Source organism: Lynx rufus, unplaced genomic scaffold, assembly GCF_022079265.1.
Source record: "Lynx rufus isolate CCGP_SWC_20201006 ecotype Redwood Valley unplaced genomic scaffold, mLynRuf1.p SCAF_21, whole genome shotgun sequence".
Classification (NCBI taxonomy): Eukaryota; Metazoa; Chordata; class Mammalia; order Carnivora; family Felidae; genus Lynx; species Lynx rufus.
In genome coordinates, this window is record NW_025814836.1 from 23483019 (window position 1) to 23495819 (window position 12801).

Below are 12801 nucleotides of genomic sequence, written 5' to 3' on the forward strand. Positions count from 1 at the left end.
TCCGCATTCTCCAGGCACACGCCTGCCTCAGGGTCTCTGACTTGCTGTCCCCTCCGCCTGGAACACGTCCCCCTTCGGCTCCTCCCAGGCTGGGGTCACACAGCATCTCAGCCAAGAAGGGGCTTGCCGATCTGCCTTTGCCTTCTTCCTCCTGGCGCCTACCAACACATGACATATTTATCTGCCTAACTGTCCCTGCCCGTCTGTCTCCTCTAGAGCATCGGCTCCTTGAAAAGCAGGGACTTGATGTGCTTTGTTCACTGCTCTACCCCAGCACCTACAATTAGGGGGCCAATAAATACTTGAATGACTAAGAGTCACTGAATAGAACCCCCCCTCTAACACAAGAGCAAGAAAACAACCTCTTTGTCTGCGAAACGTCAGCTCTAAAGCTCTGGTCGGGGGGGAGGGGAGGCGGCCAACAATTCGCAGCCTCGTTCCGGAACGTGGGCCTTTGGAGTCTTGATCCCTTAGTTGTCTGAGAGGTGAGCCAAAAGTGGTTCTTGAAGAAAATCTTAGCCCTTTCCATAAAAACCACATCGCCCCCTATCTGCGGGGACGTCCTGCACCCCAGGTGTGCTGGTCTTCCGTCCAGGTATGTGTCCTGCCAGGCTTTTTGACTTTTTGAAGAGAAGGTCAATCCTCAGCTCAGCTCGGTGGACAGTTAATTGCACGAGTTTAGGTTTAGCCAAAAAAGAAAAGGGGAGAAAGAAATAAAGTCCGCACTCCGGGGACTCCGTAGGGAGTTCCCTGAATGAACTGCCGTGAAAAACACATAGAAAGCTTTGTTGGGGAAGTAACACGCAAGGATGGCCTGAGGTCGATTAACTCCATCCACAGACTCTGAAATGTGTGCTCGTCCTCAGGTAGATCATGCAAGGGTCCTGTTTTCACACCACATTATTTCGAGACCCGGAAAGAGTCGCTGCTTCTCAGCTGATTTTGGTTCGAAGCGGTGGGATAGCCCTGGGGGGGCTCTGTGAGGACCCTGCCCCTCGGGTCCCCAGGGCTCCGTCGGTGTGCACCCTGTACCCCATCTCGCGGGCCAGTTCGAGGGGCGCCTGTTGACGTGGGGGCTTCATTATCCCTCCCAGCTCCCCGCTCGTCCGCAGCCCCGATTTCCTCATGAACTTCCTGCATTAATGTTGGTACCATACCTATTTTTGAGAGCTGTCTCAAATCTTTTAGGGAGTAAAGCTGTATGCCCCTAAACGCACCAGCGAATCAGTGGTTTCAAAAACACTCTTTTCGTAGTTGCAAATTTCTCCTACGTGTTCATCTTCCGCTTAGTTTTTTAAATCGTGGTAAAATGTACCTCACGTGAAACGTATCACTCGCAATCGTGTATTTCAGTGGCACGAAGGGTGCTCAGGGACACACTCTCAATCGCCTTCTGCGCAAGGAAGCTCCCAGGCTGACGGACGCTGTCGCCCTCCCTGACCACCGTCCCCGATGCCACGGGCCTTCGGCTTCTGCTTCTACAGCAGAGCCGGGTACTGACCAACGCTCGGCTGTGTTACTCTCGGGCGCATCTAGGGCGGTTTTACTTGTTACTGCAGTTATGCAACTTGATGACTTTAAACAAATGAAACGTGAGTACCAAAGGGAGCTGCTGTTCCTAAAAAAAAAAATTCAGGGGACTTCCCATTTACACATGGTAAGTGAAGTTTCCCAGGGTTTTGTGACAAAGCAATGAGGCTCTCCTTCCGGCAGAACCTACGGTACAGTCTCTGAGCCGTAAACGGGCAGAACGTTACTTACCCGCCGCTTCCAACATCACAGGACCGAGGGCGCCCTGACAGGGACTGAATCTGGGGAGAGACAACAGTAATTGGGGCTTACGCACTGCGAAGCCAGATGCCAGTTTTTTAAAAGAGTCTTTGTCAGTGTCCTGGGGCCCCAGTCAGTGCAAGGAGAGCCAGCGCTTTGGGGGAGCATCCTCGCACGGCACACGTTTCTGTTCTGACTAGACTTTTCCCGGCACGGGGGGAGGCAGAACATGAGTAAACTTTCTTCCTTTTTTTTAATGTTTATTTATTTTTGAGAGACAGAGCAGGAGCGAGGGAGGGGCAGAGAGAGAGGGAGACACAGACTCTGAAGCAGGCTCCAGGCTCCGAGCTGGCAGCACAGAGCCCCAGGCAGGGCTCAAACTCACCAACCAAACCATCGTGAGACCATGACCCGAGACCAAGTCGGATGCTTAACCCACTGAGCCACCCAGGAGCCCCACAGCCAAGTTTCTTGATTTTTGACGTGTTAATTTATCTTCTAGAGGAGTACTATTTCCTTCAAAAAGGCCAATGTTGGGGCACCTGAGTGGCGCAGTTGCTTAAGCATCCGACTTTGGCTCAGGTCATGATCTCGCGGTCTGCGGGTTCGAGCCCTTCATCGGGCTCTGTGCTGACAGCTCAGACCCTGGAGCCTGCTTCAGAGTCTGTGTCTCCCTCTCTCTCTGCCCCTCCCCCTCCCCCACTCACGCTCTATCGCTCTCAAAAATAAATAATTTTTTTTTTAAAAACCCGATGTTTTCGGGGCGCCTGGGTGGCGCAGTCGGTTAAGCGTCCGACTTCAGCCAGGTCACGATCTCGCGGTCCGTGAGTTCGAGCCCCGCGTCGGGCTCTGGGCTGATGGCTCAGAGCCTGGAGCCTGTTTCCGACTCTGTGACTCCCTCTCTCTCTGCCCCTCCCCCGTTCATGCTCTGTCTCTCTCTGTCCCAAAAATAAATAAACGTTGAAAAAAAAAATTTTTAAAAAATAAAACCCGATGTTTTCTATAGAGAGCTTTTAAATAAACATTATTTTTCCAACTGGCCTCACAAGAAAAGAAGAAAACAAAACAGGGTGAAGAAGGAGGAAATTAATGTCAGAAGAAAATACATATTTTAACTAGAGTAGAAGCTTGGGGAGAGGGGGCAGGGATTTCTATTTTGTTCACTGTAGCATCTATCCCGGCAGCCAGGATGCCTGGCGGTAGGGGCTTGATAAACAGATGTTGGGGGAAAAAAAACCGAATGTACCGTTGACTCACTCTTGTCCCAGAAACGATCTACAGAGTGCTGCGTGGCCACAAGAACCATGGTGAGGACGGCTCTCCAGAGAGAGCAGTCCCCGGGGCTCAGGGAAGAGTGGGTACCGCCACCCCTCCGCTGGAGAAGCCACGCGTGTCCTCTGAAAAAAGGCTCCAAACCTGCCTGTGCCTCCCACAGCCACAAAGACAGTGCGGCTGCTTCTCCTATGTTTAAGTATGTGAATTTTAAATTCCATCCATAAAAAGGTGAAACATCACATACATCTTGCTTTTACCAAAAAAAAAAAAAAAAAAAAAAAAAAAGCCCTTTCTAGCCCACCCTTAATGCTAACGATGACTTCGATACATTTGGCAGAAGAAACTAAAACTGGACCAGGGGACCCTGAACAGGTGGGAGAGTTAAGTCAGCACAGGCAGTGGTAACAGAGTCTCGCTCGTGGCCAGCACAGACAAACTGTTTTCTTTCAAAGGCAACACAGCCTCCCTACGGGAAGAAAGGCCAAGTCAAGTACCCGGGGACGCCCTGCTTCCGCAGTGAGGTTTACGGCGAGCGCCACGCACGGCGGAGGTCAGCTAGCACAGCTGTGCATGCAAATACTCAGAGGCTCACAGAAATCACAAAACAGAGGACTTGTTCGCTGACTCCCCTGAGAACTCAGGTCAAATACCCTGGATTCAAGAAAGGGGGCCGAAGCTGGTGACAGGGAAGAGGTTTGGGTATAAAACAGAAAATGTGCCCATGACTAGCAGCAACGAGGTGTCTGTGCTTTTAGGAACAGGACTGAGGTGAGAAGGACGGATAGGCTTTTCGGAATGAGTAAATTCACAGGAAAACCGTAAGCCAGGAGATCACTGTACCAGGTCACCAACACAACTGTAAGTTTCGTTTAAACCATCATCCCCAACGGTTGTCCATCTCTGTCCCCTGACACCCTCTCTTCCTTTTCTCTCAATTCCTCCTATTTTCCCTACTGCAGGACTTCACACCGACGTCGGGCGTGCAAATACCCGGGGACAACACACACGGCTGAGGACGGTCGCTTACCTCCTTGGCCTCCCACAGTTGTTTTGGCAGAGGCTTGGGAACATTTAGCAGATTCTCTTCTTTCAGCGGGCCAGGGAAAGATAGCACTAAAGGGGGGGGGGGGAAAGCATATTCACTGTGTTTAGAAGGTGGCCATCCCACCCTCGGCCAAAGTCATCATCTTTGCAAAAAAAAGTGATCTTATAGGACACGTTATGTATTGACTCGCTACTGAAGAAGGGGTTTTGTGCGTTGCTGTGGGGCAGCCCTGGGCAGACATGGATTCAGTCCTGGAGTGTAAGGTGCAGCGAGGGGCCGCCCGTGAGAACCAGGGCGTCGGGGGGGCTGCCGTGCAGACAGGGAACAGACAGTGCGGGCCTCTGCAGCCGGGCACCCGGTGGAGCCCTTTGGGGGCACAGGAAAATACATTCCCGAGAGATGAGATGAGGAAAAAAGGCCCAGAAGCAAGGAAATGGCGGGCAACTACGGAATGGAGATACGCTTCTCAACAGAGCATGGTGTAAGAAAAGAGTGGCAGGAAATAAAGTTCAGAAGGTTGAGGCCAGAATGGGGGAGGGGAGGCCCTGAAAGCTGGGCAAGGAGAGCATGGAAGCTGGCGGGGTGAGGAGAGGCCACAGTGGCCCAGGAGGGATGAAATGAGGGCAGTAAAGAGAAGAGGGACCCAGCATGGAAGGTGGCAGGGAGGCTGCTCCCTGGCGGGTGGGGGCGGCAGGTGGACGGGAACTGAGAATCCAGACGGTTTGAAGCAGAGCCACTGAACAGCCAGCTCCACACCAGGGAGGATGTTAACGTCCTGGGTCTGGCCAGGGGAGACGGGGGGTTGGGGGATCTGATGTCAGGAAGGGGATTCAACCCGAGAGACACTGGCGACAGCTCAGAGCTACAACTGCTGTTGGGTCTCCGTGGCTACAGGGGCTCTGGCGTGACTGTCGTGGCCCCACACCAGGACAGTCTGTGCACCCGAGGATAAGAGGCCCCAGAAAGAAGTCACTTGAAACAGAGACCAAACTTGCAGAATAAATCCTGAGAATGAGGACACGGCTGCCATTTCGGCTTGGATATTCCAGGGTGAACCACCGTTCCTGGTGGGGGCTGGGGGTGGGGTGGAAGGGTGTCCCTCTTAATCCTGTTATTCGAGCCAGTCTCTTTTGAAAAGCTTATTTGGTCAAATTAAGGTTCAGGTTATAAAGATTTAGAGAAAGAAAACCGCACCTGGTGCTCAGTGAATAAATGAACTGGGTCACGCCCTCCTCCGTCAGTAGGTTGCCAGCTCCAAATGGCTTTATGAAACTCAGTATCTTCTGCAAAACTGGCAATTTCACTTTGCAATCAGTTTGCCTTTCCTCCCATTGTTATTTGCATCTGTTGAAAACTTTCTTTTCTTTTTCTTTTTAGATTTTATTTTATTATTAAAAAAAGTGGGTTGTTTTTAAGGTTTATTCATTTTTCAGAGACAGGGAGAGACACAGCCTCGGGGTGAGGGGGAAGGGGGAGAGAGGGGGACACAGAATCTGAAGCAGGCTCCAGGCTCTGAGCTGTCAGCACAGAGCCCGACGCGGGGCTTGAACTCACGAACTGTGATATCATGACCCGAGCCGAAGTGGGACAGTCAGCTGACTGAGCTACCCAGGCGCCCCTCTAGATTTTATTTTTAAGTAATCTCTACCCTGAATGTGGGCCTTAAGTTAAGGCACCAGCCCGGTGCCTTAACTTGCAAAACTTTCTAGATACGAAGAGACAGCTGAGAAACAAAGTGTTTGGATAACTAGTGGTTTCAGTGACTGATTCATTAATATTTTCATGTGGTTACAACTTCTGTGACCTAACTAGTACATGGTTCCTCTCTCCTGCCCTTGATCATGGCTCGTGTCAGCATTTGGGGAAGTCCTGGACACAGGACTGTGAAGAGTTCAGAGTGGAAAGGAGGCTACAGATATTGCAGTTAGCATCTCGCTCGGCACCGGTAGGTGAAATCAGTTCATACCTTCCCCGTGTACGTCGTTCTCACCATCACAGAAACCTAGTGGGAGAGAAAGGAAAAAAAAAACACTTTTATGTGGTACTTCCAATTTTATTTAGCCAAGAATCAGTGACTCTTTCTGATTTGAAATAGAATTTTGAAAATAGAAAATAGAAATAGAAAATAGAATTTTGAAATAGAAAAAGGTGGTTTTGGTACACGGATGCTCTTCCCAAGGTGCATTAGCATTTATACTAAAATTAAAATAGACAGGATTTATTTAAGTCTAAAGCTGGCTCCTTTCTACTTTCCTTTTCCTTTAAAATTATCTCCATCTTGGGGCGCCTGGGTGGCGCAGTCGGTTAAGCGTCCGACTTCAGCCAGGTCACGATCTCACGGTCCGTGAGTTCGAGCCCCGCGTCAGGCTCTGGGCTGATGGCTCAGAGCCTGGAGCCTGTTTCCGATTCTGTGTCTCCCTCTCTCTCTCTGCCCCTCCCCCGTTCATGCTCTGTCTCTCTGTGTCCCAAAAATAAATAAACGTTGAAAAAAATATATTAAAATTATCTCCGTCTTAATTTTTTTTTAACTGCCTCTATGCTGAAAGAAAGACAATGTACAAAGTCTGAGAACCTCTATTCAAATCACAAAGTAAAGAAATAAAGATCAAAATGTTCCCACGTGTGGGGTGCGGTGGGGGAAGGGCAGGTAAATCCAAAAATCCACATGACTGTTCCACACTTACCACGTGTATCTAGAGGGACAAACTGGAAGTTCCATGTTGTGCCTTGTTATGTATATATATATATATATATATATATATATATATATATAATATATTTTACATAAATATATAAGTATTGCTTACAAGGGGGTCAAGTTATTTTAAAAAGAAATTTACCTGGAGTCTCAGTCCATTTAAGTAGTGTATGTGACAGCTATTCACAAAGTTTTAAAAAAATTTGACTGGGAATATATTCTGGCTAATCCAGCATTTTTAACCCATAAAATACAGTGCAGATGACAAAGTACAGTATTTCCCATTGCTCTAAGTGAAAACCCACGAACTATGCCAAGAATGATACGTTACCATGCTCCTTGGAGTAATGAAACACACTGAGTTTTCGGTATAAAATCGGGACAAAGTTTTAAGTGCTAAGTCTTTAAAGAGGCTTACATGCGCAAAGTTTAGTTAAGTTTCTGGAGAAAGCTCAACCTATCAGTTAACCTGATGAGCCTCTGCAGCTTCAAGGAAATGTCTGACGATCATTCATTCAACCTGCATTCATCAAGTTCCTGCACTGGGGAGCGCTAGGCGTGGCCAGATGGTAGGGCAGAGGGGAGAAGTCGGAACAAGGAGGCAAGTTCTCCAAAACAGGTAGAAGACGGCCCATCGTGGTGGGGCCCAAGGCAGGAGGCAACGCTGAGAATCCCCAGGAGCGCTAACAGGTGGATAAATTAAGCTCACTCATAAAGACAGAACCCCTCTCAGCCCAGGCAAACAGAATCTAGGTTAGTGACCCAGGACTTTACTTTGGTGCACGCCAAGAGTTGGGTAAGCCCGTTAAAATGCAGGTTCCTGGGCCTGTCTCGAAGACTGATGCAGAGGGTGTGAGGATGGGCCCAGGAATCTGGTTTTAAAGATCACCTCCGAGGACCCTCCACAGACAGTCCTCGCCTGCTCTCTTAGGGACTCGGACGAGGCTAGAGCTTAATCCCCATGTGACACGTCCAAGGAAAGCAAGGTGAGCAGAGAGCACTGGGAAACGAGGTGCAGAGAGACAAAGGGTGTGGCTCTCAATCAGCAGCGTCAGGAGGAGGGGAGAGAAACTTCTGATTCATACTTTGGCTTCCTTGGGGACCCTCATCTTGAGAAAGGGCCGGGAACTTGACCATTCTGACCGGGAAACAGTGACTATCCCATTGCAAATAATAAGCTAAGCTTGAATCGGCAATCTGGCGAGCTACGTTGCAACATCTCTTCGTCATCAAGACCCCAGCCGCCCTGGGCTCCGTTAGGAAGGCTGACCTCCCCCTCGTACATGAGGAGCTGAGGGCTACCTTGTGAGACGGAGTGGCAAGCAGACATCACCCCTCTGCTATCCCGTTGGTACCACTGAAACAGAAGGAAGCCTTCCTGGAGGAGGAGGCATCTGAGTTAGGCCCATGAAGGATAATGACAAGGATGATGATATTAAGAGCCAACATTACTGTTCATTTACTATGTGCCAGGCTCCCCAGCTCTGTGAGGCACCCTATGCCGTCCTCACAGCGGCCCTATGAGGCAGTCACTATTAGCAGCCCCAAGATCACGCCGCCTGCAAATTCTGGGACTCTGTGTAGGGATTTAGACACTGGGGAGTGAGGGTGAAGGGGATGCCCCAGTGTAAAGACGGGACGAGGAGGGGAAGGAGGGGAGGGTGGGGAAGAGACGGGGAAGAAGGGAAGAGTGGGAAGGAGAGGCAAGGCCAGTGTGTACAGCAGGGGCCAGAATGGCCGGAGCACAAGGTGGGAGGAGTGGCGGATGAGGCTGGACTGAAGAAGCCTGCCAGTTACGGGCGTGACACAGGGATGAGAAGTGACGGGATCACAGCCGGGCTTTGGAGAGAGGGTTCTAGCAGCGGGAGAGCGGGATGGCTGGGAAGGAGAAAGCCCCAAGGCAGGGAGAGCGGGCGGGAAACCAGCAGACCGGTCCAGGCAAGCAGGAAGTGGGCCCGGGCAGCGAGGACGGAAGGAGGTGGCTCTGAGGTTCACTGCAGGACGGAACGGCCCGGACTTGGCTGCTGAACGGTGCGAGGGGTGTGGGAATGGGGGAAATCACGGGCGACAGGCTCGCGGCTTCAGGTAACAGCAAGAACGGGGGTGGCGGTAATGGATGTTAGCGCCAACCCAACACAGAACCAAAATATCCAAGCCTGGATTTTTTATTACTGGATTTAAAAAATGCCCTAGGATACAACTATAAATAAAGCGCTAACGCTAAAAAAGGGAACGCGCTGTGACTGAACATCTGGAAACAGAGGACACTCACCCACATCGGTCCCACAGGGGACGGCAACGACCACGGCTCCATCTGTGTTCTGGGAACCCTCGAGGCCTCGGAGCCACGGAGGGCTGACCTCCCAAATGCAACCCAGACCACGTTCCCTCTGCCCGCTCCCGTGCCGGACAAATCTAAACTCCCGGCACCGGCTGTGTTTGCTGAGCAGGGATGTGGCAGGGGCAGCAGGAGGTGGGTCCCTTCAGCCTCCCCGTCCTGGCCCTCTTGCTGTCTGGGTGACACCTTCTGACCCTCTTAAGATCTGGGATGCTTGTGCCCTCCCCCTCTCCCTCCTCTACGTACACAAAGGGTCATTAACGGGCTCACTTCCTTCAGGGTTATTTGCATTTGAGACCTTCTCCTTAACTGAGCGGGTCACAGCATCTGCCTGCTGAAAGGCCACCGGAGGTCCAAGCCATGCCTCTTTCCCAGGGGAGGGGCTCAGGGCTGCAGTTCCCAAAGCTGGTACAACTCAGCATCTATCTATAGCTGTGGGTGCACGGAAGATGATTCCCACACACTCTTGGGTCCCGGAAAGGACAGGGACCGCTCCAGCCCCCTCCTCCACGGCAACGTGGGAGCGAGGGAGCGGAGGGCAGTTAGGGGACAGTCCTAGGCTAGGAGACCGAGCCAGGCTCACACGGAGCCCTTCTGCTTGCCGGGCCGTGTGCGTGTGAAATGGCCAAGTGCACCTGCTGCCAGGGAAATGGTCAGCGCTTCTCTTCGTAGGTTCTGGATACTTAAGTAAGAAGAGAGAAACTGTAAGAACCTTGTCTGGTTGTGTAAGTTTATTTCTGTCATTCACATCAACCACTTACCGTTGACGCCTAATTGTCACGCAACTCAATAACCATTATGAAAATTGCGAAGCCACGTATCAGACTAATGGCTTCTTCCTCTGGGGACACAGACTCCCGCTCGTGGATGGATCACAGTTTATTGCTCATGTAGTTACGTAAGAGCAGATGCTCCCTTATCAGCTTGCAAAGCAAACCAACAAAGAAAAACATGGACCGAGGCTACATCATTATGCTCGGGGAAGATTCCCAGGGAAAGAGCACTTATTACTGTGTCTGCTGCAGAGCCTAAATCCTGGGCTTCAATTATAGTTTCCCATCACTTTTTAAACCTTTACTTTATTTGGTTGGTCCTATAATAAGAAATACCTTTTTGCAAAGCTAATTGATATTTTTAAAATCCAAAAGGAAAAGAGAATGAAAAAAACTTTAATGAATTACAGGGGGAAAATACACGAAACTATTTAAAATAGCTCCCACCAACAAACAGAATTCTCCAGAAATAAGCCCCATCCTTGGAGACTTGAAGAATACTTTAAACACGCTGGCTTTCCCATGTAAACACATCCTTATTTGGATGTGTTTCTGAGCTATGCTATTCTTGCAAGGCTGCTGCAGAGAAGCAGGCACACAGCTCGGAGGTTCGAGCTGGGAGGTCAGCCCACCTTCCCGGCTGTCAGCCACGAGGGCCCAACAATCTCTACCTGCTGATTTGCAAACGAGTGACCACCTTGATTCTCAGGTCAACCCAGAAAGTCTGCTCTTTCTTGGTCTGTCTACCACGATCAATGTTTCCATTCTGTTGCCTTTCTGCCCTCCGACCGACCTGGACAATCTCTCCCCCCGCCCCCCCCCCCCCCCAGGCTACCTCACTCAGTTAATGGCCTCCTTCACTTACTTTCTTTCCTCTCTGCACACAGGCCTGAAAGGCTCCTTCCTTAAAATTACCCACGATTTCCTTCTTGTCTCGAGCATTCTGGCCCTTTCTGCAGAAGCATAAACTTTGCAGAGAGGACGACAACACAAATGAAGGAACGGCAGGGGCAGAGATGCAGCTCGTTATTCACGGTTCCGGGGCGAAAATCCATCAATCTGGTTCCCTCTCGGTTCAGGGAGACCAGGATCCTGCTGTACTTCCTGGCACCTCCACTGATCACAGCCTCTGCCTTTCTGGGGTTCCTCTCTTTGCTCCCATCAATGCCTCTCCTGAGGCCAAACCACCGCATCTCCCGTGCACCCCACTTCCCTCGGCAGTGAGCACCGGACTCCCGTCCAGTTCCCACGATACCGCCAGCCTGACGCTCACACTCCCATGGGTGGAGACACAGCCTCGTGGCCCAGACCACCTCTCAACCACCTGACACTTGAAACGTAAATGAACGTTTGGGCAAATGCAGCCATCTCTGAACTGCACCAAGGGAGCAAATACGGCAACAATTATTACTAACTTAATCCCATCCCTACCGTGTGCAAGGAAGTAAGACCTTGGACATTCTCCTTGGAAGGAACAGAGACTATCTAGGGCTTAAATGGCCTCAAAAATAAAGAAAACCAGAAAAGCTGCTATTATCTTGACCAAGATTTACTTATGCTCCTGTTTTAAGACCAAACACGCGGCCCTAACCGTTTGTGGACAAGAGCCAATCTGCACAGGGAACAGGTAATTCAACACCATTTCTCCTACTAGATTATCAACCGCAGAGGGAAAGGCAGGCTTGGAAAGTGTGTTCGTGAACCCCGCAGGTTGGATGTCAGCACCTAGAGTCCGTTCTAGCCCAGTGCTCCATGCACACGAGCCACTGTGTAACTTCGCCACAGTTCTCCAACACCGAGGGCTCCCGTGTGCTGGGCACCCTGCTGGAGGTAAGACCATTAAAATGCCGACTTCAGGAAATCCACACTGAGCAGAGGGGGAGAGGCACACCCATGAGAAAGACAGTCAGGTGACAGGTGCCAAGACAGGCATGTGCAGGGAGGAACTTGGGGTGGGAGGACATGGGTAGCTGTGGGTCGACGGAGGAAGATCAAGGACGACTCCACAGAAATGGCGACAGAGCCAAGGGTGTTGGTCCAGGTAGGCTAGCGTAGGTGAGAGAGGAAGAGACGGGAACAGGAAGACACATGAGAGTGGTTCAAGTGGTGGAGGAAGGTGAATGAAGGCCAAATCCCGGAGCTCGTGTCACTCCAAACAGTGAGAAAGCACAGAGGCTGTTAGCAGGGGCCTTTGTGTCTTACCCATGTATGGGGCAGGCCAGGCCGACTGGCCCCCTCCTCCATAGGGGTCCTGGGGCTTGGCGCTCAGGGCACTCGTGTGAAGGGCGGAATCAGAATTGGTCCTAAGGGGAGGAGGAGAGAGTCTGGCTGAAAATCCATTTGTCTTTAGTAAGAAGGCAATATTCTTTGCTGAAAATTACCCACAGGAGAGAAGGCAGGAATGAGGAATTTACAATCATCTGTTAAGATGAGGAGTTGGAACCTACCTGAAGTCCCTCACATCAAACCACAGCCTCTGAGGATCTCCCACGCCCAAAAAGATGGCAGTCTGTGCCTGCACGGTCTTGCGCTTGGAGGCTAATGGCGTAATCGTCTACTCCGACAACGCAGACCTTGGACTCACCGCCTCTCCTAAGGGGCTTCCTGTTCCCCCTTGCAACTCAGAAGACCGCTGGGACCCGTGCATTCTCTGCACCAGAGTCTCTCCATCTGAGAATAACTCCTGTGTGAAGGGCCACCTACCACAGGGCTCCTCCGGCCCTTCCAGGGAGAATGCAAGGCCAAGACGACTTTGAAAATAATACTACATGTTCTTTGCCCTTCTGCCCTTGCTCTCGTCAGGAACATGGCAGCTGTGGGGTCAGGCCGAGGACCCGCTATCTCTATCTTTGGGGAGGTTTGTAAAAGGCACAGCACTGCCACTCTTCTCAGCGGACTCTTC

General features: G+C 51.0%; 1 protein-coding gene across 6 annotated transcripts in view; it reads right to left on the minus strand.

Annotated features, from left to right (window-relative positions):
- CRTC3 (CREB regulated transcription coactivator 3) overlaps nt 1–12801 on the minus strand; it is a 103011-nt gene that overhangs the window by 20600 nt on the left and 69610 nt on the right. For all 6 annotated transcript variants that reach the window (XR_006963397.1, XR_006963396.1, XR_006963394.1 and 3 more), the window contains exons 6-9: nt 12102–12202; nt 6057–6092; nt 4073–4158; nt 1762–1811 (exon numbers count right to left, since the gene is read on the minus strand). Coding sequence is in view for 2 of the 6 variants with exons in the window: in XM_047086567.1 (XP_046942523.1) it covers nt 1762–1811; nt 4073–4158; nt 6057–6092; nt 12102–12202 (273 nt within the window). In the remaining 4 variants the exon portion in view is untranslated. The remainder of the gene's footprint in view (nt 1–1761; nt 1812–4072; nt 4159–6056; nt 6093–12101; nt 12203–12801) is intronic.